The sequence below is a fragment of the Zosterops lateralis genome (assembly GCF_965231275.1).
Source record: "Zosterops lateralis genome assembly, chromosome: Z".
Lineage (NCBI taxonomy): Eukaryota > Metazoa > Chordata > Aves > Passeriformes > Zosteropidae > Zosterops > Zosterops lateralis.
The window spans coordinates 82,283,972-82,311,926 of record NC_139800.1 but is presented as its reverse complement, the minus strand read 5'-3'; the positions used below and the strand labels follow the sequence as shown (position 1 = coordinate 82,311,926).

At 38.0% G+C, this 27,955-nt stretch overlaps 1 protein-coding gene across 1 annotated transcript in view; it reads left to right on the top strand.

Moving 5' to 3' along the window:
* The window catches only part of LOC310923222 (rab proteins geranylgeranyltransferase component A 1-like), a 54,595-nt gene extending 28,134 nt beyond the window's left edge, over positions 1 to 26,461 (top strand). The window contains exons 9-15 of the mRNA XM_083884402.1: positions 8,506 to 8,583; positions 13,303 to 13,407; positions 14,302 to 14,365; positions 14,941 to 15,037; positions 17,330 to 17,422; positions 19,869 to 20,035; positions 24,448 to 26,461. Of these exons, the coding sequence (XP_083740528.1) occupies positions 8,506 to 8,583; positions 13,303 to 13,407; positions 14,302 to 14,365; positions 14,941 to 15,037; positions 17,330 to 17,422; positions 19,869 to 20,035; positions 24,448 to 24,645 (802 nt within the window). The 3' untranslated portion in view covers positions 24,646 to 26,461. The remainder of the gene's footprint in view (positions 1 to 8,505; positions 8,584 to 13,302; positions 13,408 to 14,301; positions 14,366 to 14,940; positions 15,038 to 17,329; positions 17,423 to 19,868; positions 20,036 to 24,447) is intronic.
* Positions 26,462 to 27,955: the final 1,494 nt, after the last annotated feature.

The following is a 27,955-nucleotide window of genomic DNA, read 5'->3' as shown; positions in this document are numbered from 1 at the left end:
GCGACATAACTTATGTTTCTGGATATTATGGATGTCTTTGTGTCTTCATAGGACTTCATGTGAGGCCAGATATCTATATGTGACCAGCAGATTAATAAATCAGGATATTATTGGGCCATTAAGTAGTACAGTTTTGGCAGCTTAACCTTCCTTGGCTTCAGATGCCTGGGGAAAAAAGTAAATTCAATAATTAAAATTAAAATTTTGCTTGCTTTTTTCCCCTGTAGATTCTTATCCATATAATTTTTTTTGCATTCTCAAAATCCCTTTGGCCTAATTTCTTTTATTTAATAACCAGCACATGCAGTTTTCTGATCTGTAACAGCAATATATTTTAAGAGTTAGCAGTAGAGGTGTCTAGAAGTATTATAAATATTCTTACCAGAAAATCATTCTGTGATGACAGGAGTTCTTTGGATGGACTGAACTTTCTATTTAAGATCACTGGTTGCTGCCATTTTAGGGTTTTTTGCTAAAATGTGTAAGTTCCACAACAAAGAGGGTATTTTAATAGTTGAAGCAAATTATTCTGTCAAACCAAAAAATAATTTTAGCTTTAAAAGGTTTGTATTACAAAATACATATTGTATTTATAGAATACAAAATTATATTTGTATTCTAATACAAAACTTTAAAAAAATTTGGTTTTTGTTTTTAAGTGAACAATTTAGGAGGCAACCATAATATTTTTTGAGAATAATCACAGTTTTAAAGGTGTTCTGCCCTCAGGATTGTGTCTTGCTCAATGTGAGCCATATCGGAAGAATCCCGCTGGGGCTGTGGAGTGAAGAGGCAACACCAGAGCCTATAGATCACAGCCTACAGCTTTTATCACCAGCTTATCAGAGGAAGGTGTCACCTGCCCTGTGATTTCTAACCACTGTTCTATATTCTGCTTTAATGTAAACCTCTTAAGCGTTTCTTGCAGCCAGTTACACTGTGTGTTCTCATCAAGGCTACTGTTATAAATGGCACACATGCATATTGATGGGAATGAGTCAAAGACATTTGTAAGTCACATCCTTGCATCCCAAATGAATCCTGCATAAACACCACAACCTTTTAGAACTGCTGACGACACTCGAGTGAGCAGAAGCGCTCTTCGCTCTTTATTGGTTTAAGCAGGGATGGTTTAGGAGACAAAATTAAACTTTTATGTCATTGTAATGTACATCCCAATATGGTGAGGTGCAGATGTGAGGTTTCTGTCTCCATAAATTGGAGTCGTGGAACAAGGAAGGTCATTGGAAGCCTCCTGCTCTCCTGAGCTGGCAAGCAGCAAAACTTTACTGGCCCTTAACAGCTTCCTTTGCTTCATTCTTGGTACAAAACTGTACAGAACTCTTCCCACTCTTCCTTTCTGATGATGTAGCAATAGTCTGATGGTAAATAAAAGTGAGTATAGTGACATCTCATTCTTGAGGAAAACCCAAAGAAGCCTTTACATCTGGTACTGTGTTTGCTTTGTAAACACACTGAGTTTGGGGCAGAGCAGGTAACATTTCTCTTCCGTTTGGTTTCAGATTCTTTCCTCTGGACTCATGCAAATATGAACATGCAGATGGGATTGACTTTCTGAGTAGCAGTAGTTTTTTCCTATGTGAACTTTTAGAGGGAATTGATGACTGTCCACTGTGTCATCTCACCAAGGTTCTACAGCTGACATGTTGTGTCTCTTGTGAAGAGTTACCCAACAACTGACAGATGTCAGGGTGGCAATAGGTGCTGGAGTATCCTCGGCTGCTCTGCCAGAGGAATTGGTGGTTCCCTGACTTTTATGGGCTAATGATGTACATTCCCTATAAACAGACTTTGAACTTTCTCATTGTGGGCAGTGTCACCTTTTGTAGTAGTTCCTACAGATTCTGGCTGAAATTGTAATTTTTGTCTCTGTGACAGTGACAGCAGTAATTTAGTGATGGAGGAAAGATCTGATTAAGACAGTTTCGTCTCTTTCAGTGCCCATATTTACAGGAAGATTAAGAGGCCAGGCTGAGATAAGATGGATAGTGTGATTGATTCCAAGGGTTCCTGTATGTATTTAAAAATGAATAATCAGTTTTACCTTTACATATGGACTATTATCTGCTGCAGATGGCAGAGCTTCTGGGGTAGTCCCAGGTCCATTAAAATTCCGAATTACATCCCTGTTACAGTCTAAGAAGGTTTTAGTGGTCTGAAATCAAGCGTGGACTTCAGGAAACCTGACTGCAATAATTTATTAAAAACTGGATACACCATGTTTTTCAGCTATACATGAATATCATGTCTCTCATGTCAGCATGTTACCATCTTGCATGTTAGCAAGATTAGAACTTTTCTGTGTGTGAATTGTATGATGTAGCATATTGATGAGAAATTAATGAGAAATTCAAACCGTGTTAATTCCCAGTAACAATGAGGTGTGGCAGATTTGAGTCTCAGCACATGTGAAACAATCACAGGTGATGTAAAAAACATAGATAAGAGTTCAGTTCTCCATTTCAAAATACCTAATTTTCATATTTTTCTATCTCTTATCACTAATAATTATTCCATTTCTTTGGATCAGAAAATGTAATTGGAATTACTGACAACTTACCACTATTCCGGAGGTTGTACTAGAATACTGAATAGTACCAATAGCTGTACTGCTGCTTTCGTCTTAATTGTTTTCCCTTGCATTTCAAGGAAATAATAAAACTTCAAAGGTAGTTTGGTCTTTAAAGACAAACTTGATATATTTCTTTTCACTTTGTTGGCAGAGGAATGCAAAGTGGGCAAGCAGAGTTAGCAAGATTGTTTGTAGGATCAGTTGTTTGTTTTTCCCTCTAAGGAGAAACTCTTTCTTGGGATAAACATGAGGGAAGTGAGATAATCCATCATTCTGAGACCTGTTCACTAGTGATGGATGGATAGATTGGTAAAGTAACTCAATAATCTTCATTTTTTCAGGTTATTCACAGATCAGTGAGCCTTGTCGTTAATACAGCTATGGAATGCTTTTGTGTCCTTGCCCACAATATTTCTCAGAATTTGACAGCAAAGACTTTTAATTTGGAAATAACCTTTGTTGTGAAATGCATTAAGTGGATAAAACTTGTAGAATACTTTCCCATTTTAGATTTTATCTTTTCAGTGAGTGTTTGTCAATTCTTTGTTTAAAAAAGTACTTGCAAACATGAGAGCTGTTCTGCTCCTTGTTATTTCTGACTAGAAATTGTGTTCTGCAGGAGTTTATACCTCATGAAGGCCTTCAGCCATGAGAATCTATCACATGGGATGCTCTGAATCATGTGGATGTTGTCACAGTGTATTGATTTCCCATCCCTAAGTAGGCATGGAAAAGTTTTCAGACAAGAAATTTTATTGAGGGGTCAGACTTACATTGTCCTACTCTCATTCTTGACCATCTTGGTTCATTTCAAAAACATATTTGGGGCCCAGAAACACAGAATACAAATCCTATTGTGAGATGCTTTTCCAGGATAATGGTGATAATAGGAGGGAAATGTACCTTGATATATTACTTGGTATTACCTCTTACCACTGCCTTAGCAAGGAGATTCCTCCCTAGGTTGTATGGGGGTGTGCAGATTGTGCCTTACAAGGTCCTCCTGGGAATTCTGACTCAGACATATGAATATTTGCAGCAATTTCAGGAGACCTATGGAAATGACATGATTGTTTATTACTGGAGCAAACTTGAGATGAGGAAGCAGATTGTATTTAGCAGATCCTTTTCCATTAAACCAGAAGACAGAGAAAGGCAGCTTCCGAAACATGACAGAATTAATAAAATAGCCCTTGAATTTCATTGAGGTTTAAGAGAACTGGAATTTTTGTGTCTTTTCTGGAGGCAGAGAACACATAAATGGGTTTTATAAATGAGCTAATGTTCAGTGACTGGTTCTAGTGCCTGGGTTCGTGCCTTGCCCTGCAGTCCTGCTCTCCCCAGCTTCCCTGGGGGGACAAAGCTGTGTAACTGCAGCTGAACGACCTTGGGTGAGGAGCAGCTGCTTCTCCAGCCAGGTCCATGGGGTCCAAACCAGCTCCCATCCTTCCACCTCCCCCAGAAAGGAGCCTTGGGAATGCCTCTGCACTTCCCTGCCCTCAGAGCACCAGAGAAACAACTGGACTCGTCTATTTCCTTTTTCTTTTTTTCCCTCTCCAGCTCTGTGCCAATTTTTTACAGTTCCCGCAGTGCTTTACCTGTAATTTCTAGGCCACTTAAACACATTGTCTGATGGTTTCTCACCTAACCTTCATATAAATCATCTGTTTCTTGAGTTCAGAATCCCAGAGAATGATTCTTAACCTTGGTTCTCTTAAGAAGTAGTGTTAATTGCAATGTGCTTGAAAAAATGAGGTTAATAATGTGGTTAATTTTAAGGGACAGCACTTTTGTCTGACAAGAGTCATCAGTAACATGGCACTTTTATCAGGAATAAGCTGCTGGTACTGCAGTTGTTTAAATTACTAACAACTGAAATGAAAAGAGAGATTAAACATGGTCTTATTTCTGTCAATAGAATTTCCTCAGGTTTAGAAACACCCTAAGAAATCTACCCTGGCATGGAGCAAGACTAAAGTATAGGAACAAAGAAATATAAGATGAATAAAGCTTTTTATCCCATCATCTTCTAACATTTGAATTTGGGAAATGGAACTGGGGTCTTGGGTCTGTAAAAGGCAGCAGTGACTACCTTCCCAGACTCTGAAACTTGTGCATCACATAGTAGGAACTCAAATGTTAGGGCTTCTGAAATAGTTGCACTTCAGTGCAGTGTGGTCATTCAGAATCCACAAACAATAAACACCAATCCTTGCCAGACTCTGATAAAATAGACTTAAATTACCTCTATTTCAAAATTATGGAGAGAACTGCACAGAGAGTCTATTTAAGGTCAGTGATAAGTAGACAGAGCTTTGTGCTCTAGACAAAACCAAGCACACCAGTTTTATCTTGTCTGTTTTACTGGCAGATACTGTATTCACTATTAGGATGTTTCACAGGATGTGAATATACGTTTCTATATATACAGGCTAAATTCCATATAATTTTCTATATTTATATATATACAATCAAAATTCCATATAATAAAAAGGAGCAATTTCTTAAAGTTAAATTTGGTTCTTAAATCCCTAGAAAAGCTGTGAAATACAGAACTTCCTAAAACATGACATATGACTAGGCTAATTTTTTTTTGTAACCCCTCTCCCATCCCTGGTGGTTGTTCCTGGAGCTGTCACTATTGCTTCCTGCTGGCTCTCTCTCCATGAGAAGTTTGCTGGAGCTGAAATGAGCCCAGGTCCTTCTTCTCCCGCTGCCACCCCAGCTCTGCCATTCCAGCTCCTCTTCCTGCAGCATTTCCCAGTCACAGTCTGGTTTTCCAGAAGGAAGGGGAGATCTGGGGAAAGAGATCATGTTACTGTGGGGTACAAGCTCAAAATACTCTGTGTGAGTGAACTGAGTGCTTGGTGGGTAACTGCAGGAACTTTGTGACTGGTTTAGAATTGCCACGTTGCTGATTAGATTTAGACCATAGGCTAATTCTCTAATCTCACAGGACCTTTTTAAATTTCACGGGAATAATGAACACAGCCTGCAGGAAAAAGTCAAAATATTTGTCTCTTCACCTTCCTTAAGCATTTATGTCACATATTTTCCTTTCCAGAGCTCTCCAAATGCCAGGACAGTTCAGGATGACTTTATTTATTTTCTTCATTAGTTTTTTGGTGCTGTTTTTCTGGAGAGGGGATTTTTGGTGTTATCCATGTGGGTGCACATACTGAGTTTTGACTTTGGTATAGGAACCCTGTGTTGGGAAGATTAACCATCAGTTTTTGTAGCTGTAGCTATTTTATTTGTTTGATTGGTCTGGACTCTACTTGTTAATGTTTTTAGAACACAGCAATATTGGAGGAAAGGCTGATGTTTTAGGGGCCTTTCAGGAACAGAATTTAACATAAGAACCAGGCCACAGCTTGCTCTGTTTGTAAAAATGGATTGAAAGAGAACAATTCATTATTCCAGCACTTGCCATGTTTTCCTTTGATCTTTCTCCAAAGCTTGCACCGCTGTACATGCAGTATTCAGCTTTAAGGAGAGAAGCAACTAGTTTTTACTACAGGAAAAAATGCATAGTTAAAAAATAGTCATTTTTTAAATTAATCACAACATGCATTTTAGAAAGCAGAAGACAAATTACATGCTAGAAATAAAAACTAGATTTTGGTGTACAATTATTTGATACGGTTTTAAAATTCTTTCAGAGTGAACTAAGGCTAAGTCTGTAATTTGAGTGTATTTGTGGTATTTCAGTGTTGGAAGTCGAGATGTCAAACAGAGAGACATTCTATTTTTGTTCAATTAATATCACAGAGCATTACATCAAAGCAGTAAACTCCTCTTGTATCAACAGATGCAGCAACCCTGAAGCCTATTTTCTCTCTTGTTACATTAGTGTTTAATTAAAGAAAACAACTAGTTGGAGGCAGTTACTTTCTGTGAAATGTAATGAAGATTTATTTTGTAAGTGACCTTCACTGTATTAGCTGAATCAGTAATCAGTAAAATTAATAGAATAATCAAATTATGTACAAACTCATAAATCACTGTGAATATGCTGTCAAAAATGCAGCTTTTAATATGTCCTATTGTTTCACAGCTGTATTAAAAATTGCAACTGCTGATTTCTGCCTTGATGGGGCCTGAAATGGCATTTAAAGGCTGTGTATGATGGAGGGCTACCAGGCCAAAAATTTTCACAACTGTTAATTTAGCTGTAATATGATTTGATGTCACCAGGGCAAAGTTGAAGCCAAGTACAGTGTTGTTGCTATCTTTCAGCAAAACCTGAATTATTGGTGGAGGCAGTCGCCAGTTAATTAGAGTAATATCAGTTTAAATGTCTGTCATTTAGGGTTAATGGTATCAAAGAGTTGCCTTGTACTTCAAGTGCAGTCAAATCATCTTGAATAGCCCATTGTATGAAAGTAATGCCAGCACAATGATTTTACTTTGTCATAAATTATTGGGGTGCCATTTAGTTTAATATTTCAGTTTCTGTAGTTTAAAAATTTTGGCAAGTTCTTCATAAGTGTCATTTTTCATACTAGGCTATTTTAATTGGTATTTTGGCTCATTGCGATTGTTTAGCAACACAATCAAAATTCCTTTCCATTTTCATTTAAAAAGAGAAGTTTTCTGCTGGCATATGAAAACAGGTCATGCCCTCCTCCCCTGGATAACAGGTCAGTCTTGGAAAGAAGTATTTCACTTTTTTGTGCAGCCAAGCAGCAAAGTTCTTTCAAAGCATGCTAGAAAAATAAAGTGCATATATCAAAACCCCCTGGCTGTGGTTGAAGTCAAAAGAAAACTGTAATTACTGTTTTTAACTCAGGAATCTAGCTCTAGTCAAGTTAATAGTGCTATTCTTGTATACAAGATATGAAATAAAGTCCTTTGAGTTGGTTTGAAAGATCCTGATAGCTGCTGTGTCAGGCAGGAAGCCGTGGATTGCAGCAGCATTAGAGATAATAAACCCATAGCTCTAGGTTCTCTAAGAATTCTTTAGTGGATGTTTAACCTTTGTGTCATCTTCAACAATCTCCAAACAGCGAAGGCTGGGAATTTTGGGATGTACCTCTGATTTTGCATGAGGAGCAGGGGTGTTTTCAGGGACCTGGTATTCCCGCATGTCCTGCGGTACTTGGTGGTGCTGACAGCTCCTTGGGCTGCTGGTCCGGGAGCTCAGAGAGGGGCTTGGTGACCCTGTGCCTGTGGCTGGGCTGCACCAGTCCTGCAGGTCAGGAGGGATTGTGGGACTGACTGTCTGAAATGGCTCCTCTGGCATTAGAATGACAAAATAATGTCATTTTATTGGAAGTCAGGTTTGCAAAGGGAAAGTGTTCAAGTTCGTCATCTGTGAAGAGATATCGAAACACTTTCATTTCGAAATCACAGCATCAGAGACTGGTTTGGGTTGGAAGAGACCTTAATGCTTGTCCAGTGCCACCTCTGCCATGGTGGCACTATCCCAGGTTGCTCCAAGCCCCATCCAGCCTGGCCTTGGACACCTTCAGGGATGCAGGGGCAGCCACAGCTGCTCTGGGCACCCTGTGCCAGGGCCTACCCACCCTAACAGGGAGGGGTATCTATCCAGTCTAAACCTACACTCCTTCAGTTTAAGGCTGTTCCCCTTGTTCTGTCCCTCCATCCCTTGTCCCAAGTCCCTCTCCAGCTCTCCTGCATCCCCTTGAGGTCCTGGAAAGGACTTGGAGCTCTGCCTGGAGCCTTTTCTTCTCCAGATGAACACTCCCAGCTCTCCCAGCCTGGCTCTGACCCTATGATAACTCAGTGGCCTCCTCTGAACTCCAGACAGCTCCACATCTTTCTTCTTTTGGGGGGCCATCGTGTCAGTAAATCAGTGTTACCAAGATCTCAGTGCTTTGCCTTGCTGACCACTCACAGTGATTGCAGTCATCAGGGCTGGAATAACCCTTGTTTTCCCTGTGTTGCAGGCTGTGTGCTGTGTTTGGGGGGATCTACTGCCTCCGCCATGCCGTGCGCTGCCTGGTGCTGGACAGAGCCTCAGGACGGTAAGGCTGACAGCAGGAACCTTCTGTTTATTCACAAAACACAGGTGAAAAATGTCTTAAGTCAATTCAAAAAAAAAAAGATTCTTCCGAGATCCTCCTTGGTATTAATAACACATCAACCTTGATTAAAAGTAATTTGTGTATAGGTCCTCCAGAACAAGGGAAGTGGGTCTAGAATATAGAAACTAAATTAATTTCCCTGTGATATTACTACAGCTCCTGATCACCCAAGCTTGGAAGACAAATCATTTCAGCTGCCGGGGGGCTGGTGATGAGTGATGTTAGTTTTCCTTGTGGCCTTACCTACTCTAATTGATTTTCATCAGATGACAACAAAGCCCTCTGTTATTGCATTTTTAAAAATGGAGTTCACCTAAAGACTCATCAGATTAATCTTTGCTGATAATGCATGTCACTCCAAGAGAAAAGACTTTAATGAGTTTTTAGGCAGATTGTTGTCATAAACTATGCTGCCCTCTTATTCCAGAATAAATTCTTTTACAATATCAGGCCTGTAGGCAGGTTTAAAGTTGAGCTAAGAAAAATCAACCATGAGTTTTTTCCTTAGTGTATTTTTCACACCTCTGCAAATTCTCATATTTCTGTTATACGCATTTTATCAGATATTTGTCTAACTGCAGACTTTGGCTGTCTTAAAGACTCTGCAGCTTAGTTTCTATAATTGCAAAGTTCAATATGTTTTGTAGAAAATTTAGAAAATTTATTTAGAAATTACGAAGTACCAATTTATTAGGAGAATGAGTAGTTAAATGAGGGGCTGGTGTGTTTACTTACAAATTACTCTGCAATTCCTTGAGCACAGTTCTTGTAGCTGCATTTTTCACAACCTGATCAAGTAGTAGCTGTTTGAAATGGAATAAACTCCAGATTTTACCTTCCTGCCAGTTCCTGAAGATTCTGGACTTCACTGCACAGTTGTAGAATTTGAGATGTAGACTTTGTGTTTCATCAGGTGTGTTGTTTCAAATGCATGATTCATATGCAAATTGAACTGTGCCTCTTTCAGAAACTCATTTATTTTAACACTAGTTTTTGAACTGTTACTATAGGAAGCTTTATATTCCAATAGTGTTTAAATACTTGAATTCCTCTTGCAAGGGGACAAAGCTTATAGTTGGTAGCAACTTCCAAGCCCCATTCTGTGCAGTGGTACTAGTTGCTCCAGTTTCCAACTTCTTTTGCACATTCTGAAGACCTTTGAAATTAGTGCTTTCCTTATACGTTATGTGTGTTCCAGAAGAGCTGAAGTGCTGTTTTTCCATTAACTTGCCTTTATGTTCTGAATATAAGTTGCACAGGGTGCAACATGATGGAAGTGGCTTTTTTTTTTTTTTTTTGGCTGCTTTTGCGGCTCACTTGTGCCGTTTTAGAATGATAGATTTTTGAGGAGCAGAATTGTTGAAATGCTTCTAAAGACTTTATCAGACTTTCATTATTTCAAAAACATTGAGCTTTTAATAATTATCTGATAGTGAATATGAAGAGACACAACACATCCAAGATATCCATTTCCTTTATCTTCTGTTTCCTTCTTGCTGTTATCTCCTTTCTCACTGTGTATTCCCTCCCTGCACCAGCTTGTATTTCCTCTTGACTTTGGGCTTCAGTGTTTTGCCTAATAAAAATCAGCTATCAAGTTGTTAATGAGGCTATTTATGAGTTACTGAGCTTTTGAGTCAACAGACCATTAATAGTAATTGGTAAGAGGCAAATTCATATCTGGATGTCAGTGCAGCTGGCTCTGTGCTTGCAGAGGCAGCTTCCCCAGGTTACAAATGGCTCGCTCAGCCCTGCAGAAATGCCTTGTGCACTGGTCATTAGCAGTTTATAGCTCCTTCCACAGTCCTCCAGGCTTCATCCATGCCTTAAGGCAGTGTTTTTTTCACTATTTTTAATATTCCTGGTTTAGTACACATAAGGAAAATACATGCTTCTACCTACAGCCTTGATTTTCTTCTAAAACTTTTAGGATAGAGTTTAATTAAAAGTCTCCAATACCACCAAAGTTGATTCCAACTTTTTTCTAGACATGGCTAACACTGCTTTTTCACATTTTCCTAGCCTTGCCTGTATATACAGAGAGCAGTAGATTTCATACCCAGCTTTACAATTATTTTTATCTTTTTTCTGTAGTTCTTTTTACAGTTTCTGAAAATGAAGTTCAGGCAAGACAGGGTGAAAGAATAAAAATTTTAGACATCCCTGTTTTAAGGTTTTAGTAATGCACTTTGAAAATATCTGGTTTTTATGTATTGTACTAGATCTAGTGTTTTAGTAAGTTTGTAGAACATCCTGAGTTCTTGGTAGAACTGTGTTGCTGGGCTAGAAAATGAAAACCACATTGTATTTCTGAGGCTGAGAAAAAAACTCACATTGAATATTGTTGCTTTTCTCTTTGTTTTTTGTATGTCACTTTTTTGGGTACACGTAAAATTTCATCATAATGGTGGGCATTTTATACTGATCACACTTCACATATGTTTCCAATTACATAATTCTGTCTCTAAAAGGAAGAGGTGTGATAAATGAACATTTATACATCTGTGATAAAAAGATAGAGCAAACAGCCAGTAATTTACATATCTGCTGAAATACTGCAGACTGGCTTTGTCAGTGCTGCTGAGTCCATTTCAAGGATGTCGCCCTTAGTCCATTAGTTTGGATAATGAGCCCTATAAAGTACATTTATAACTCGTGGCACTGCAAGGAGATGGATTCTAATTTTCATCCTTTTATCCAGACACATTGAAAGAAGGTCAGTGGAGGGTTCGCTGTGATTCATTGTCGCAACACAGATCAGATGACAGAGACCTGATAATGTCAGTGCAGAAGTGTTTGCTGCGTGTGGAAGCACTACTTGAAAGAAATTTTCTCAGCATCACCCTTTGAAGTAAAGTGGGACTGAAATTAAAAGCTCTCTCTCTCTCTCAGTTTAAAATCTTATCACACGTATGACCCGCTGCTATTCCTGAGCAAAGGAGAGGAAACAACACTTAGCAGGAAAATAAAATGTGTCGTTGCTTTTGCTGGCTTTGAGTGATGCAACATGACATTTAATCAACCTTTCCCCTTCCATAATGTTTGGGGGGTGGTGGGGAAGTTGTTTCATAAACAATAAGAAAGGTTATAATTAGAAATGAGCTGCAGCAGCTCAACTTCCTTGTTTATTTGCAGTATTCAAATGAAAGCTCAAGGATGAAATCACTGCGGTTAGCAGTTAGGAGAAACTTGTTAAAGTTACAAGTGAAACACACGTTGGATAGGATTTGAAACTGAAGAATGTTAGATGTTAAACAGTGCTTGTACTGTTGTCAGGGTACCTGTTGAATTTGAAAATAGGAGGCAGATGTCTGGGACGTCAGCATTAGAAGTCAGTGTTACAAAAACATGTTTAATAGTCATAAACCTCTTACATTTACAGATGAGGACTCTGTGTGCACCCTTCTTCAATTCTCATCTCAGGTTATAGGAACAAGTAGTTCACCAGAGCTGGTGGGAGCTGATTGCTATTACTTATTTAGATTTGGGGTTTTAGATCATTACAATCACACAAGCTGACAAATAGTTCTAAGTTACAGAAGTGTTGTTTGTTCCTAAGGCATAACTTGTGTGTCAGATGTTCCACTGGTAAAGTTGCACTATGATAAAGCACAGGTAAAGCTGTATGTGATCTCTGGCTGAGCATTCACTGGTTTAAGTCCTGTGTTTTAATTTGTTGAAACACTGCTAAAGTAATTCAGAAGAATTCAATTTTAAGACAAAGTAATTTTCATTCCCCCAAGAAAAAGTTCAGTAAAGCTAATTTGCTTTATTTACTTAGGCAGAAAATGTTCTGATAGTGTAGAAGATAACACAGGTCATGGATGCAAAATCAGAAATTGCTTTAGTATCAGTGTGCAGCCTCCCTTTTGTGTCATATATGTGATGTGGCTTCTTATGTCATACATAAGTGAAGTTTGTTCTTTCATAGAGAATTTTGCCCCTGAAATTTGTATTCTCAATTAAGGTCACTGAATGGGTTCATTTCTGTGGTTTGCATTTCTGTCCCACTTCTATTTCTGTCCTTGTTCTATGGAGAACATTTGTGTCATTCCTAAAACACCAGGACTTGGTTAATCCCTTTGTGTGTAACTTAGAGATAAAGGGTATTTTTAGTCACAAACGCAGCAACTCACTTCTGGCACAGTCTGATGCACTCATTTGTCAGGGAGCTTTCCCAGATCTCCTAATTTAATTTGCTATTTCATTTGTTAAATATTATTATTAAAATGAACTTGGTTTTTGTAAGAAGAGAGAAAGAGAAGAAACCCCATGGCAATAAGGTACTACCTACAAAATAATTCACAGTTGTATTTTTTTACATATCATGGTAAGAAGTGTAGAGCTAAATGTTGTAAGCTTAAATAAACCAGTGTTGTAAGCTTATATTTTCTGTAAAAATGGCCAATTTATTAAAGTTGGGCTGTCATTATCTGTATTGGCATTGCATGTGGAAAACTGCATATACCAGGTAGAATGTGTCAGTCTAAGATTTGTGATCAGCTGAATTGGTTTTGGGGTTCATATGTTTAAGAAACAAGTACCTAAATCAATTGAAAGATACAAATATTGTTCTGTGTAATTCAATTTTAACAACTTATGCATGCTTTTGTTACCTTACATCAAAGTTTCTTACTATGGTTTGTTTTTTTAAAACAGGTGCAAAGCCATTGTGGATCATTTTGGACAAAGAATAAGTGCCAACTATTTTATTGTGGAAGACAGTTACCTCTCAGAGAGCACATGCACAAATGTGTGTTACAAGTATGTGGTAAAACGAAAAACACAGTTTCTTTCAATAATGGTGTGTAAAGTACCCTGCAAGTTAAACTGAGGAGCCTCTTGTCCACTCCTTTATTTTTACAGTGCAATTCAGTTCTGTGCGAAGTATTTATTTTCTATTAACTGTAGGATATACTGTGGACTTCCTATATTCAGGTTTTCTTCAGTTAGCACTGAAATCAGATTCCCCCTTTCTATATAAAAAATCCCAGAGTTCTAAATGCGTTAAGAATTTCGAATTTGCTAAGATGTGTTTGGAAGGTGAAGGTGCCAGTTGCTGTCCTTGCTTTAAATTTGTTCAGCTTTAGACGAGTACTAAACTTCATTGATTTCTGTGGTTTGATTGTTGCTGCCAGAAGCCCTGGGCAGGCCCTGCCTCTGGCTCAGAGCAGAGCAGGTGAGGGATCAGCAAAGCTGTGCTGGTGAGGGCAGAGCAGGAACAACCCTGGGCACTGCAGGAGCACAAACTGCAGGTGATGGGGGAACTGCACCCTGCTGCACTTCCCCTGCATCCCAAGGCTTCTGTGCTCTCCAGAACATCACAAGGCCTTAATATGCTGCTGCCAAGCTTGATCAAACAGGCAGAACTTCTTAAAAAGCAGAAGCAGACTGTCTGATACAACTGCACTGACTCACTAATTCATCAGCTGTTTTGGTCGTTGAAAATATTACACTGGTGTTCCAGGTGTGTTTCTGCTTCAGCACCAGGCAAAATATCCCATCAAGAATCATAGTAATAGAGAATATATAGTGAAATAGCCCTGGTATTACCAAAATTATGATTCTAAATTGCTGGTTTTTACTGTTTTGTTTTCATTTTGCATAATTAAATTTATTATATCATTATTTTTCCATCATTGTTTTATTTAATTGTAGGCAGATCTCCAGAGCAGTGCTCATTACAGATCAGTCTATACTGAACACAGACTCAGAGCAGCAGGTACACACCAATTCTGTATCACTTTGTCTCATGTGTTAATATTTAGTTGTTGCTAGGAATTAAGTCATTCATTCAGTTTTGTTTGTGCTTGAATCAAGATCTTTAGTCAGCTTTATGTACTAGTAATGGTTAATTTGTCTTAGTATCCATAAAACTATTACAAATTTTACTTTAGTTCAATGACTGGGATTTTCCTGTTTGGCTCACACTATAATTAATAGAATTTCTAAACTACTGCCTTTAATTTTGCTTGCTTGTTAATAAAATGTTACTCTTACTATTCTGTTAATTATTTATCTTGTCTGAATGTTCAAGATTCCTTTGTTTTTTTAAACATTCCTTTTTGCTGTTTGAAGTTCTCACTGTACCATTTAAGATGCTTCTTTGGATCTGCTTTGTCAGTCTTTGCAGTCCTTAATTTTAGAGAGTATTAATCAGTGTTGTGTTTGTTCTGTCCTACTAAACTAGAAAATAATGTAATTGCAGTTCCTTTTCAGCTGTGGTGATGATTGTGGTGGCTGCCACATCTTCCAGGACACTCTGCTTTCCCTCAGGCTCTGCTTTCTGCTCCCCAGGTTTCCATTCTGACGGTGCCTCCCCTGGAGCCGGGCAGAGCAGCAGTTTGTGTCATCGAGCTGTGCTCCTCCACCATGACATGCATGAAGGACACCTGTAAGTAAAGGAGATTTTCCCCTTTGGCAGCTCTGGAGCAGAACTGAAATTCTCTGTGTGTTGTTCCTCTGCTGCACAGAGCACAGGGAACACAGGTGGCTTCCTGCCATTGTGGAGCTTCATGGACTCATTTTCACTTACACAGGAATAAATCCTTCTTCAGGAGATAAAAATAATATTCCAAAGCACATGAATCTTCCTGGTAATGTCATTTTGTTGGGGTTTTTCTTTTTTGAAAATAAGCCCCCTTGGCTGAGCTATTAAATGGAAATACCTGAAATACATTGTATTTGGGAGCTTTTTATCTTCTGAAAGGATTCTGTTGTTGGTATTTTATGTGAACTTGAAATAACTGAGCAATAAAATGTTCATTTTGGGTATTTATTGGAATAGAATTAGAGGTTACCATACCTAATTCTTTTTAACGAGAAAGAAGTAACTGTAATAATAACCAATTAATTTTGCTCTTAAATAGCCTTGAACTAAGTTCTTTGCATATGAAAGAAGAGTAAAGTAAATTATTAAGTCATTCAAAGTTGTATTTCTTACTAAATAATAGTAAAAATAATATAAGCTTGTAATTAATAACTTAGTGCTGTAAAACATATTGTTAATATTTATCATTTAAATAGCTGAATTCTTTTTATTAAGGTTTCACAAAATATATACAGCAGGAAGTGAAACTACTGAAGGATTGAGGTTCCATAGATCTAAAGTATTAGTTTCAGGAGGATTTTTATGGGACTGAAATATTAAGGTTTCTGTTATTTACTTTTCTCCATAAATTCCTTTCATTTCGGAGGAGAAGGTACTGCCTTTCATAATGAAATTTGTCTTCATATATTGAAATAATTAAGTTCTGTATTAGCCATAGCTGAGTTCCAGTTCTGGGACATATTTCATAATTTTTAAAAAAACTTTTACATCATTATCTGTAAATGGGTTTTAACCTGACTGATTTCTCCTTGGAACAATTATTTAAGATAAGTATACAAATACATCTACTCTTTGATCACACCGCCCAAATGACAGGCACATCATCTGTATTGCCACTTGAGTGGAACCAAACTCCTTCACTTGCCCTAAAAATGGAGACTGTAATGATGAAATCAGGAACTGAACTCATCGTTCTTCCTGCTGGGAGAATTACTTGAAGACAAATGTTGGCAACCACTGTAACTAATGCAGTTATACCTGAGTAAATCAAATATAATCAAAATATGTACTGATGACTATGACTCATAACCATAGCCTTAAAGATAATAAAAAAGATTTTATAGAAAGTAAATGATGTGAAGTTTAGTGACTTATGGCTGGGCTTTTTGAGGAAAGAATAGATTACATTATGGTGTTTGGGGTTGGAAGCATCTGTTAAGATTAGGGGAAGACTTTAATTATCAGCACTCTTTTCCTTATTTTAGTACGTATTCCTTCAGACAGAAGGTTTGATCTGGGTTGAATGAAAAAATGAATAATAATGTTTGAATAGAGCCTGTGTGTGTGCATCCTGAAAGCAGAGGAGCATGAAGGGTTAAGTTTCTGTTCCTGATGGAACCAGGGTCAAGATCCGTGTGATGTACTGGAAAATAATGACAACAAATACAGCCGGGCTTCAGAGAGAAGAGACAGAAATGTCATCTAGATTTAAAATAATACCAGAGCTGTGCACTGCTTTTAGATGGAACAGAAATTTACAGTAATGAAGAAAAAACTAATCAGTTTAAACTTTGTACAATGTTAAATTCCTTCATGATTCTCTGATGGACATTTCTCTGGTGAGAAGTTTCCAGGTGCAAATGAGTCCAGTAAGGTGATTTTATGAAAAGCTTTGAGGTGAGGCTTTTAAATGAATGAATGGCTGGAAAATCAGGTGTGGTAAAGCAGCTGGTTCTGTGTCTGAGCAGAGGCCAATGGAACAGAAAAGGGTCAGGAGCTGCATCAAGTGATTGTCCAAGGAGGCAGCAACTGCAGAAACAGAACAAATAAATTAATAGTTCAGCAATAGTTCCTCTCATCTAAGAATTGGATGAATAAAATGTTGTACAAAGGATTGCACAGTCACTGTGTACACCATAGAAGTGACTCAGAGAATTCTGAGATGTTCCCAGAGAATTTCCCTTTGTGCTGTACATACACTGTATGTCCATAGTACAGCACTTCCCTGGCTTAAAGGAAAAGATTTTATGAAGAATTGTGATTTCTAAAAGCCTGCTGTGCCTTATAAAAATTGTAAATATTGTTTATCTGTCTGTGTGATGGTGATTAGAATTAATTTGTGTTCTCTTTTACCAGATTTAGTCCATCTAACCTGTCCATCAACTAAAACTGCAAGGGAAGATTTAGAGCCTGTTGTACAGAAGTTATTCAATCTAAATACAGAAAAAGGTAAAAATAAATAAATGAGGTATCATGACATTATCTTGCATAAATATAATTTGCTAAAGTAGCTGTTACTGACTTCTTCAGCTGTGGTTTAACTACAGTATCCAAGGATATGACTCTCAGTGTCTGGGACCTTTTTATTTCACACTCTCTGTTTTTCCATCAAACATACTTGCTGTTCAGCACATCCTTGAAACATGCAGTAGTGAAATGAAATATTTGTGAAATTGTGGAAGCTGCTTGGGTTGTTTTTGCCTCTTATTCTCAGGCCACTGCTCAGCCTCTTGTCTTGAAATGTCCCCCTGTTTGCTGTTTGAATTGAAATTCTCTGGGTTCTGCTGTAAGCAGTGGAAGCATAAAGTTGTTCTATATTGTTATCACAAAGATAGATTTCCAATAATTAACTACTTGGCCCTAAATTCAAGGAAACCTTGGCTACTTTTTTAAACTTTGGCCTTCACATGTGGACAATTCCACACCCCAGAGGAAAGCAGCTGTTGATGGAGCAGTTGCTGCCTAGAGGGAACTTGTTCCTGAAACACTTGGGCTAATTCCACACAAGTTTTTGAAATTTAATCCTGAGGTCTTGAATGTACCCATATTTGTGGTAGTCGGTGCTCACAGTGTAGGTGATGTGTGTGTGAGAGATGCCGCTGTGTTCTAACCCTAGCAAAAGTAGTTTAAATACAGTAAATCACAAGTTTAAGGCAGTAAATCACACTTCTGAGAGAAAACAATGCCCAGCTCCTAGTGACAGGGGTTTTGTTGGTATACCTACTAAGATGTGGGAGTACTTTATAATATTTATAATTGGTTTCCTTGTAATATTTAGAAAACAACTTGGGTTTGTAAATAGAAAACTTTATTAGACTGGAGAGTTGCAAACATTTCTCATTTGTGTATGTGTTAAAGCCTGTTAATTTTCCCCTTTTAATATTTAACTTCTACCTTCAATTTTCAAGACAGTGCCATGTGTTTCAAAGACCTGGTGAAGAGAAGACCAGCTTAGTGTCTTCTAATCACTTGGGGAGGGATAGCATTAATCTTAATGTTTAAAGTGATCCAGTTTCGAAATGATAGATTGTTTAGAAGCTGACTGAAATTCTTCTGTAGGAACTCTGTGATCATAGGGGTCCTCAGGTGCACTGAGGCACTGAAAAGCCAGTTTTCCCTGACACATAGGCCTTTTTATCATCAGGATGAGGTAGTGGTCGTATTTTAATTAAAATGTCAGAACAAATACTGTTGGAGTTATTGAAAATGAATCACCAGATAAAGTGAGCACTGGGCCATGGCAGGTCAAAGAGGCAAAGTCACCTGGAGAAGAGGACTCCATTCATTTTCCTGCCTAAATGAGGAAGAAGTAACTTTTATGAGCAATGTGAACTTTTAAATATATTAAAGAGCATCTTGCCCTGTATTAAGGCTCAGACTTTCACAGGCTGATGAATTTAATTTATATTTCAAACTGTTCAGTGTGAGTAGCACCTATTTTTTTTTTAACTATTTGACAGTTATGAAAAGATACTGAAGGAATAGCAATAGATTTATCTTTTTTCTTGTAATTCAACTGCTTTAAAATACTGTTTTGAATGCCATAGTTATCAAGAAGTTTCTTCCTTGGAAAGAAGTAAATCTCACAAGGTCTTTACAAGCTTCATTTACTTTAGAGGAAGCAAAATACAAGAAAGGGGCAGCAAATATTCTGAACAAATAGTATCAGTTAAGCTCAGAATCTGTGCTGTGTATTCCTCCACTGCATTGTGCACTGTTAAAAAGTGACCTTCATCTTCCCAGAGCTTTCTCTGCCTGTTTGCAGAGGGATCATAGGAATGTGCAAATACGTCAAGGAGGCATGGATTATGAGCAAGGAGGCTGAATTGGTGATAATTTTGTATTCTTGATGAGTATTGCAGCACAGTACAACCCTCAGGAAATGCAGATAAATACAAATTAGTCATTTATTTTCATTTAGCAGCACTGCCACAATTAGAGATTCTACGTGCAAAGATAAAGTCTGAAACGAGGGGAAGAAATGACACATCAGAAATATCTGTGCAGGGAGTGCAGTTCCTTTGAGCTGGCAGAGGCCGGGGAGGACCTGCTCAGTCTGTCATGGGCTCTGGGAGTTCATCCCCAGTGAAGCAGATAATGTGAGAGGTGTTAAATTTAAACCAGGGTTCTTGGTAGGGTGCTGGTAGTGATAACTGCTGCTGGTCTGGTGCAGGGTGTGCAGAGAGAGGAGAGTTTGCGTAGCCGTACTTGGAAAGGAAAGGGAAAGAATGATGAAGGAGAATCTCAGAAAGTTAAATAACGGGCTTTTTTAAGAACAAAAATACATAATTATAGTAATTCCATGGTAAAAATTTGATTTCCAGTATGCTAGAGTACATGTCTACCTCATGATACAACTACACTGATTACTGCAAGCACTCCTTTTCCTTTTCAGAGACTGAAAATGAAGAACTGGAGAAACCCAGAGTCCTCTGGGCAGTCTACTTCAACATGAGGGATTCTTCAGGAGTTGAGAAGAGTTCCTATGCTGGCTTACCCCCCAACGTTTATGTCTGCTCTGGGCCAGACTCTGCTTTAGGAAACGACTGTGCTGTCAAACAGGTTGGGCAGAGCAGATTTTGACTGCAGAATTTTAATTTTAAAGAAATAAGTCCAGTGCAGTCTGGGTTGTTCTGTACAAAAATATACATGGTAACTGTGCAAGATTATAATACTAGGTAGATGAAGAGATCAGGAAATAGTCACAGTCTTTCACCTGGAAGGTAAAAGAGAAGATACAGTAGAAGTCAAAGCCAGAAAATCCTGTCTACAGTTCAAGTTGAAAGTATCACCAAAGAAGTTTAATACTTGCAGGACATAACCAGAAACTTACTGGGGAAAAACCCAACACAATTCATAATGTGTAGATTAGGCCTCCTGCCTCAGTTTTACTTCTCTTTGCCTTGTTATCACTGTAATACAGAATTTTCCTTTCAGAGATCCCCTGGATAAGGAAGGTACAAATTCTTGGTCAGATCTACTCCAGCAGCCCCTGTGGTGTCAGGGCACTTTCAAAGAGACGAGAACACTTCACAGCTGTGGAGGATTAAGTGTCACTAGGCATTTTTAAATCTGTGTTTTTGATGGCCCACATTCAGACAATGTGCATGCCATCTTCTAACCAGTTGCGGGATTTTTTATGACTAAGTCATAAACCTCTTAAAAATAAGAATTTGAAGTGGAAAGGCTGACATAGCCTGAACTGCAGGGTCAGAACAGTGTCATTAAGAGCTAATAGTATCCTTCATTTTGCTTTACAAGGCAATAATTTGCCTCCCAGAGGGATAAAGAACTGTAAAGACAAAAAATAATGCAAGACAATTATTATGGCAGCAGTTTTAAATTGTGAGTTCCTTTCTAAATTTGATTTTTTCAAACTGTTGTTTAAAACACGGTATGTTAAAAACTGATTAAATACACTTAAACCCCACCTATTTCTGATTCTAACATTGCTAACATTCAGGTTTGTCTTCTCTAAGAGCTTTTCTTACCACTGAACAATGATGGGATAGATCAGGCCCTGTTTAAATATCTTTGTGCTCTAGTTCAGCCTTTGTGTTCAGACTGTTGGCCATCAATGAGAGAGGTGCTAAGCAGATCTCCAAGGAGGAACCATCAAGAGCCTAAATCACTGCCTTTTAAACAAAAATAGAGGATGCATTTTTTTTCAACCTGATTTAAATTTTGAAACAAATGGTCACGAATTAAAGTGGAAAATATTTCAGTGTAAATATGTTTATAATTCTAAGTCGTGTGTGAGAACAAAGTGAAGAATAGACTGGAGATGAAGCATCAGTCACACCCTGCAGGGACCTTGTAGACAAGTGGAGAGAGGAAATAGCTGTAAGTTGATGTGTCTTCTACTCCCAAATCACTTTCACCCTCCTAGGAATGGGGTGGGAATCTCCGAACAGGAGATATTTGCAAACTCATGGATCAGAACAGCTTAAAAAAACCCAGTGTGCATTATTAGTCTTAAGGATAGCTTGGAAAATTATATCTGATTTCTCTAGTCATTTTGGGATTAGTGTTTTAGTGATACTTGCTGTGATTTCTTTCTTCATTACCATCAGTATTACTGAATTCTGATTGTCATGCTGTGTGATTGCACTGCTGATGCATTATTGGAAAGGCAAGACCACAGCTCCTAGAGACAACTCTCAATCTACACCTCATATACAAATTACTGCCCTCTTGTTTTATTGTAATTCTGTGTTCAGTTCCTGGTGTGATACTGAATTAATGCTGATGGTTGCATTTACTTGCCCCGAGGACAGGCTGAATGAAATGAAGATGCCATTTATGATCCTTTCAAAGTCTCTGTGTGCGGATCCAGTAAAGCATCTGGCTTCCAGTTTTTTGTGTTTTCACTGCTGCATCCTGACATGAATTATTATGAGCTAAAGTAATATATTCCCTGACATATTTCAGACTTCTGAGGCATCTTCATGGTCATGAGAGGATGTACTAAAACTGTCAGGACAATATTTGTCCTTTAACCTGTTTATTTTCTGTATCTGGAAGGATTTCAGAGTTAATCAGGTGTTGTTAGTTTGGTCATGATCCCTGTAAAAGTTGCTGTGAAAGTCCACACAGTTTTTCCACAGGCTGGGATGCAGTAAAACAGGAACAGAATTTAGTTCTATTCAACTCCAGCTTACTGGAATTGCTATGCAAGGGCTTTACATATCTGTGTATTAATGCTGGATTCAACTGGATACACATTTCTCAGCTGATACTACTAAATGTTGAAGGAACTATTGTCTACCTTAATTACATACATTAAATAGCAAAGTGTTATAATGAAAGATTCATTAAATTATTATTGTTCATTCTGTATTGCTTCAGCTGGATATGATTAACTTAAAAACTTGGGAGACCTGAAAGTGCTCTATACCATTAAATTGTTCAGTTGTAATCAGTGTCATGATGTCCTACATAACATTCTTCCCATGTTGTTCCCACGAGAATTTCTCCCCATGTTCAACCTTGTAACTGTTTTGGACCATTTTTGGAATGCATATTTGCTGACTGATTGAACTGAATAATTGTTGAGAGCTGCATAGGAAGTGCTTGTCTGCTCTAGTTTGTCATATATTTCGTTCAAAATACAACATCTTCCCTCAGTATTCTATTAAATACAATAATAATTAAAATGTATTTTTGGAGTAGCAAAGACAAGTGGAAACTTGAAATGAAAACTTTTTCTCTTGCCTTCAAAAAGTTAAACCCCAGCCTTTTAGGATGTTGTACCTCCTTGTTACCCACACTTACTAGGCAAGGCTTTCAAATGACAAAAACATGATTTTGAAGTAGAGAACATAATTGTCCATTTTTTCCTACAGCAATATAAAAAGTTTGAAGTAGTTTTGCATGAGTATGGAAGAGTAAAATTTAGGAAGGAGAATGAAAAATGAAATTGAGCTGAGAGTAGACAGGTCATTTCAGCAGTTAATAGTGGAGTTCTGCATACACATGCTGCTGATGGAAACCTAGTGCTGGTGGGCAGTGGAGTTCATCCCACAGAGCTCTTGGGTACAAGCTAAGGGATGGATTCACCTGCAAACAATTCCCTCTTCTCCAGGATTCCTCATGGTGTAAGGGGCCTTTGCAGGTGGTACTAAGTGAGCCCTGTCAGCTTGGCAGGGCAGGGCCTGAAGCAGGAGGAATATCAGGATTAACAGCATTCCTGCCTGTGTGGGAGCTCTCATCACAGGCTGCCTTTGGGGATAGGTCACTGAGCAGACAATGCAAAGGGAATATTCCTCTGCCTTCCTAGAAACCCAGCCCAGACCCATGATCTGCTTCACGTGTCTGGGTTTGCCTTGGAAGCTTAAGGATTTGGAAAAGGAAGCCTTGATGGAAATGTGGAGGGCATGTGGATTCAGTAAATGAATTCCCAACATCTCAGGCTTTTTAAATTTTGAATTTGTTGATAAGATAATCTTATAGATGGGTTATTTGTACAGGCACATGTAAAAGTTTTTAACACTAGGTAATAGAGCTACTTGCATTCTTGTGGGGTTTTAAAGGATTTTTGGCCTCCTTTGTTTGTTTAAAGTGTCTGTTTCTCTGGAATCCTAGAGTTGTATTCCTTTGGTTCTTTTTTCTCACAGATTTTGTAGTTGTATTGTCCATGTTGTAATAACAGCCACATTGATGTTCCAAGAACATGTTTCTTTTTAATATCTTCCATTGCAGTGGCCAAAAAACTTGTGCGTATTTAATTTCTAAACCTTGATGGCATGAAGAGCAAGTGCCATTGTAAATTAATTCCTTGAACTAGATCTGTCTCTTTTATCTAAAATACATTTCTTTTCACACGTACTGTCTGTGTACACAAAGCTCTGTGCATGTAATACGTTGGAATCATAGGAATTTTTAATAAACCACAAATATATTGGGATGTATTTTCAATGGTAAAATTCCATTGGATAAGAGTAGTTCTCAGCTGGGCTATGTTTAAACTGTTCAGAAAGGGAGATATAGAAATTTTTTTGCAGTTTTTTAATTTAACAAGGAAACCCACATAGCCATGATATGGACTATATATATATGTACAATTCCCTGGGTTTCCTTGTTATGTGAAATGGATCCCTCTCTCTGGAAAGAGCCAGGATCTTTCCTGTGCTTTGCCTTGGACTGTAGGTAAGGGTAGTTTCATAGTGTAAAAGATCAGTTTGCTTCCAGAAAAGTCCTCTTTCTTGTTCCCAATACAACATAGAGTGACCAGCATTTTTTACAAAGCCCCATGCTGTGACTTCCTAGTAGAACAATGTAAAAAGATAAATTGCTTTTTCTCTTTCGAGGTCTGCAAGAAGGAATGGATTTCCCATGTGTTTACAATACTGTCAAAGTACTAAATCACTATTGATTTGAAAGAACGGAGGTTAATCTTAAATATCTGTAAAATATTGCTTCAGGGTGGTACATTTCAAGGTAAAGTTTATGTTATTCTTCTTTTTCCTGAACAGGCTGAGACTATTTTCCGAGAAATGTTTCCAACAGAGGAATTTTGCCCCGCACCACCGAATCCAGAAGATATTATTTATGATGAAGATGAGATTGAGCCAGAAGAGTCTGGATTGAATAATTCACCAGAGACAAAGCCTGAAGCCTCAGCTGAGGAGAACAGTAGTGGAGATGGTGCTGCTGTTGCAAAGGAAGAATGAATGAGTGAATGAATTAATGAATGAACGAACGAACGGTTTTCTCTTAGGAGGAGGTTGACCCAAACTAGGACATAAGGGAGGAACTGTAAGAAAAAGAGGTTTAAAACCCCCAGAGATGTGTTATTTACCTTTGCCTTACTTTCCTTAGCTTGGATCAGCTTTTAAAGTAGTTTTCTTGATAGCTGAGGCACTTTTAAAACAGTCATAGGTCCACCAGATCCAGTGGGGTTTGTAGCTAAACAAAAAAATACAGAACCATCTGAATTGAAAGTGCTAAAATATTATTCATGATTTATTGAGACAATTTACATCTTGGAAAGAATCTTCCATCTTTCAAAGAGGCAACAAGTCAAAACTAAGCAAAAGAAAAAAGTACAAGTTTGTTTACTAGTTAGAAGATGATTTCTATTAAAAATCCTTGGCTCTCTGCTTATTAAACAGCTGAAGGTGGGGCTCACCATCTGTCCTTCACAGTGGTCTTGTGAATGGAATTTAAAAGCAATAATATTGACAGTTCTGGAGTGGCTTTATTGTATGGTTTTGAAACTGATGCCATAATCAAGTAGGGAATACAATCCAGAAGATGTTCCTCACATGGAACTATTTTACATTCGTTTTTTTAGTAAGACCTAACAGATGACACATTTTCACTAGTGACTTCATTTACTCGAGTCAGGAAAATGACAAAATTTAAACTTAATGCCAGATGTCCCAGCAAAATTCAAAGTCATAAATGGAACATTTCTGTTATTAGTCTCCCTGGATTTGTTGCACTGTTTGGGCCTTTAGGAAGCCAATAGCTACTTTTTGAAGTTTGGGATCTGAGAAGTTTAAATGACCATCAACTGAGGGGGTTTATGGTGGAGAGAAAGTTCAACTGATAGTTCCAAAGGTCTGCATTGATCCCAGTTAATAGGATTAAAATTAGTGTGATAGCTGTAAACTATGCATTTTGTAACAATAAATCATGAAGCATTTATACAATAAAATTTATTGAACTATTTATAAACCTAGTTTGTATGATAAAATGAGAAAGCTGTTGTAAATGACCATGTTAAACTTGCACTTCTTTTGAACCATGCTTGAGATCAGATATGAAAAGTATTTATCACGTACTTATGGATTTACTTTAAAATGCACACCCAGTAGATCAGTTGTATCTTTAGAGTTGATGAGTTGGGGTTTAAACTTCCTCATGAAGGTAGAGCCAGTTCCAGCAGTGCTTAAATACTGTAAGTAAATAAAAATTGCCATTGAGTCATGAACATTGAGCTCTGCCTGGCCGTGCCACAGCCAGGCTCTGTAGAGTCTTGTGGTGCCCGTGCCTGCCCTGAACCTGGCTCCTGGCCAGAAAGGGGAATTTATTTATTTTTTTACAGCATAACTGATACTGTTCTCTTTGTCCTGCATCATGTCCACTGTCCAGTTTGTATTTCAGGGTTAGTGTTTGCACCCTTTGTTGGATAGGTACTGGTACATGTGTGTCTGTGTGTGCCTAATCCCAAAGCCCTCAGAAAAACACGTGGCTGAAATGTTGCTAGTGTTCATCAGCTGTAACCTCTGGACGCCTGTGATTGAGCAGTTATTATATATATATATATATATATATATATATATAAGCAGGCTGTCTCTTTATTTAGCTGTAATTTCCCTGTGTATTGGGATGCATGAGTGTATGGTGATTTATTTAACATCTGCACATCTGTAAAAGAACTAAGTGGAGTGACCTACCCTGCTTGTCTTTTAAAAATGGGGATCGCAGTTTAATCTCTTATCTATGTTTACAAGGAAATTGCTTGATGAATATTAAAGGTTTGCTTGCAAATGTGTTGCCCTGTGTTTTCTTTCAGTATTTTTTTCCAAGAAAAACAGTTCACTTTTAGCTTGGATTTCCTGAGAATTCTCTTGGCTGTTTTCAGCGCAAGGACACCTGTAATTGCCAGTATGGGTACCTGTGTTACCAAGTTTATATCAGTTCATGTCTTTGTGCTCTGTGTCCATGCAAAGCCAGGTTTGGAAATAGTGCAGATTTGATTTGAGATCTGATGGAATGATGTACACGTTGGAGGCTATGACTTTACACTACATTGATTGCTTAAAAACTGTTTTCATGTTTCTTTCATAGGGTGAATGGAAACATTAAATGTTTTTCCCATGGTACTTGAGTACCCAATAGTTCACTTGCGGGAGCACTAGATCAGACTATTGGTATTTTACAGAAATCATGCTCTGAACTGCATTTTGTTCTTTCTTTAAATGAGGTAAGCATGCAAAATAAGGGTTAGGCTTCTTTGAAGTCGTTTTTAAGGCTTGTCATACAGGATGTATTCAAAAGATAACATGACTTTTTAAAAACTGGCAATTTATCTGTAGGATTATTAATAAATCAAGTTAAAGAAAGATAAGGTTAATTGAATTTTTAAACAAGTAGCTGTATTATCCTTCAAGCACCTTGGAGCTCATACAATATTCACACCTTTTTTTTCCTAAGGAGCGCTTTGATATGTTTGAATTCCTTTTTTAATGAGTACTTTCTTTTTAAGTTGGTTAATTAGATTAACCCTTCCTATTCAAAGAGTCCATTTTGTGCCATTTCCCCTTCTGTGGCATTGCCTGGGCTGTAGGGCTGCAGGTGGTTACTGCTCCTTTGGAGGCATTTTCAGCCATGAAGCTGCTTCGTCTGCTTTTTCTGGTGATGATGATGCTTAGGGCCATTTGACAGGTAATCATTAGAACTTGGATCCTTGCAGACTATGGGGTCTTTTCTCCCATCATTGCATGGGGATTTATGTGGGCAACTCCTATTAATGTTAATGGGACTTGCATGTGTAAATCCTCCTTGCATCAATGGGAAAATTGACCCCTGAAACAAAATATCTGCGTGTTAAACTTGCTGATTCAGAAACATCCAGGCTCTGCCAGCTCCTCCGTGGAGATGTGCTGGAGCACATGCTGTTTCATTGGAATGCTCTGGGGGAGTTTTCAGGATTTTCTCTTTTACATTGTATTTTATATTTTCCATAGATTGAATCTTGTCAGAGTTCCCCCAGTGATTTTCTTTGTGTAGCAGGGAAATGAAATTTCCCATTCCACACTGAGCAGGTTGCACAGCTCCTTGGATTGGAATTCATTTTATTTTAGCCCCCTCTCTCTCCCCTCAATCTCTTTGCTTGAACAGTGTGAGTTGCAACAGTTTAATTTCAAGAATAATTTGCTAGTGATGTATTGATTAATGACAAGTCAGAAGTATTAATGTACTGTTTTCACACAATAAGAGACTGGGTCACTTACAATCCATAATCTCTTCTGG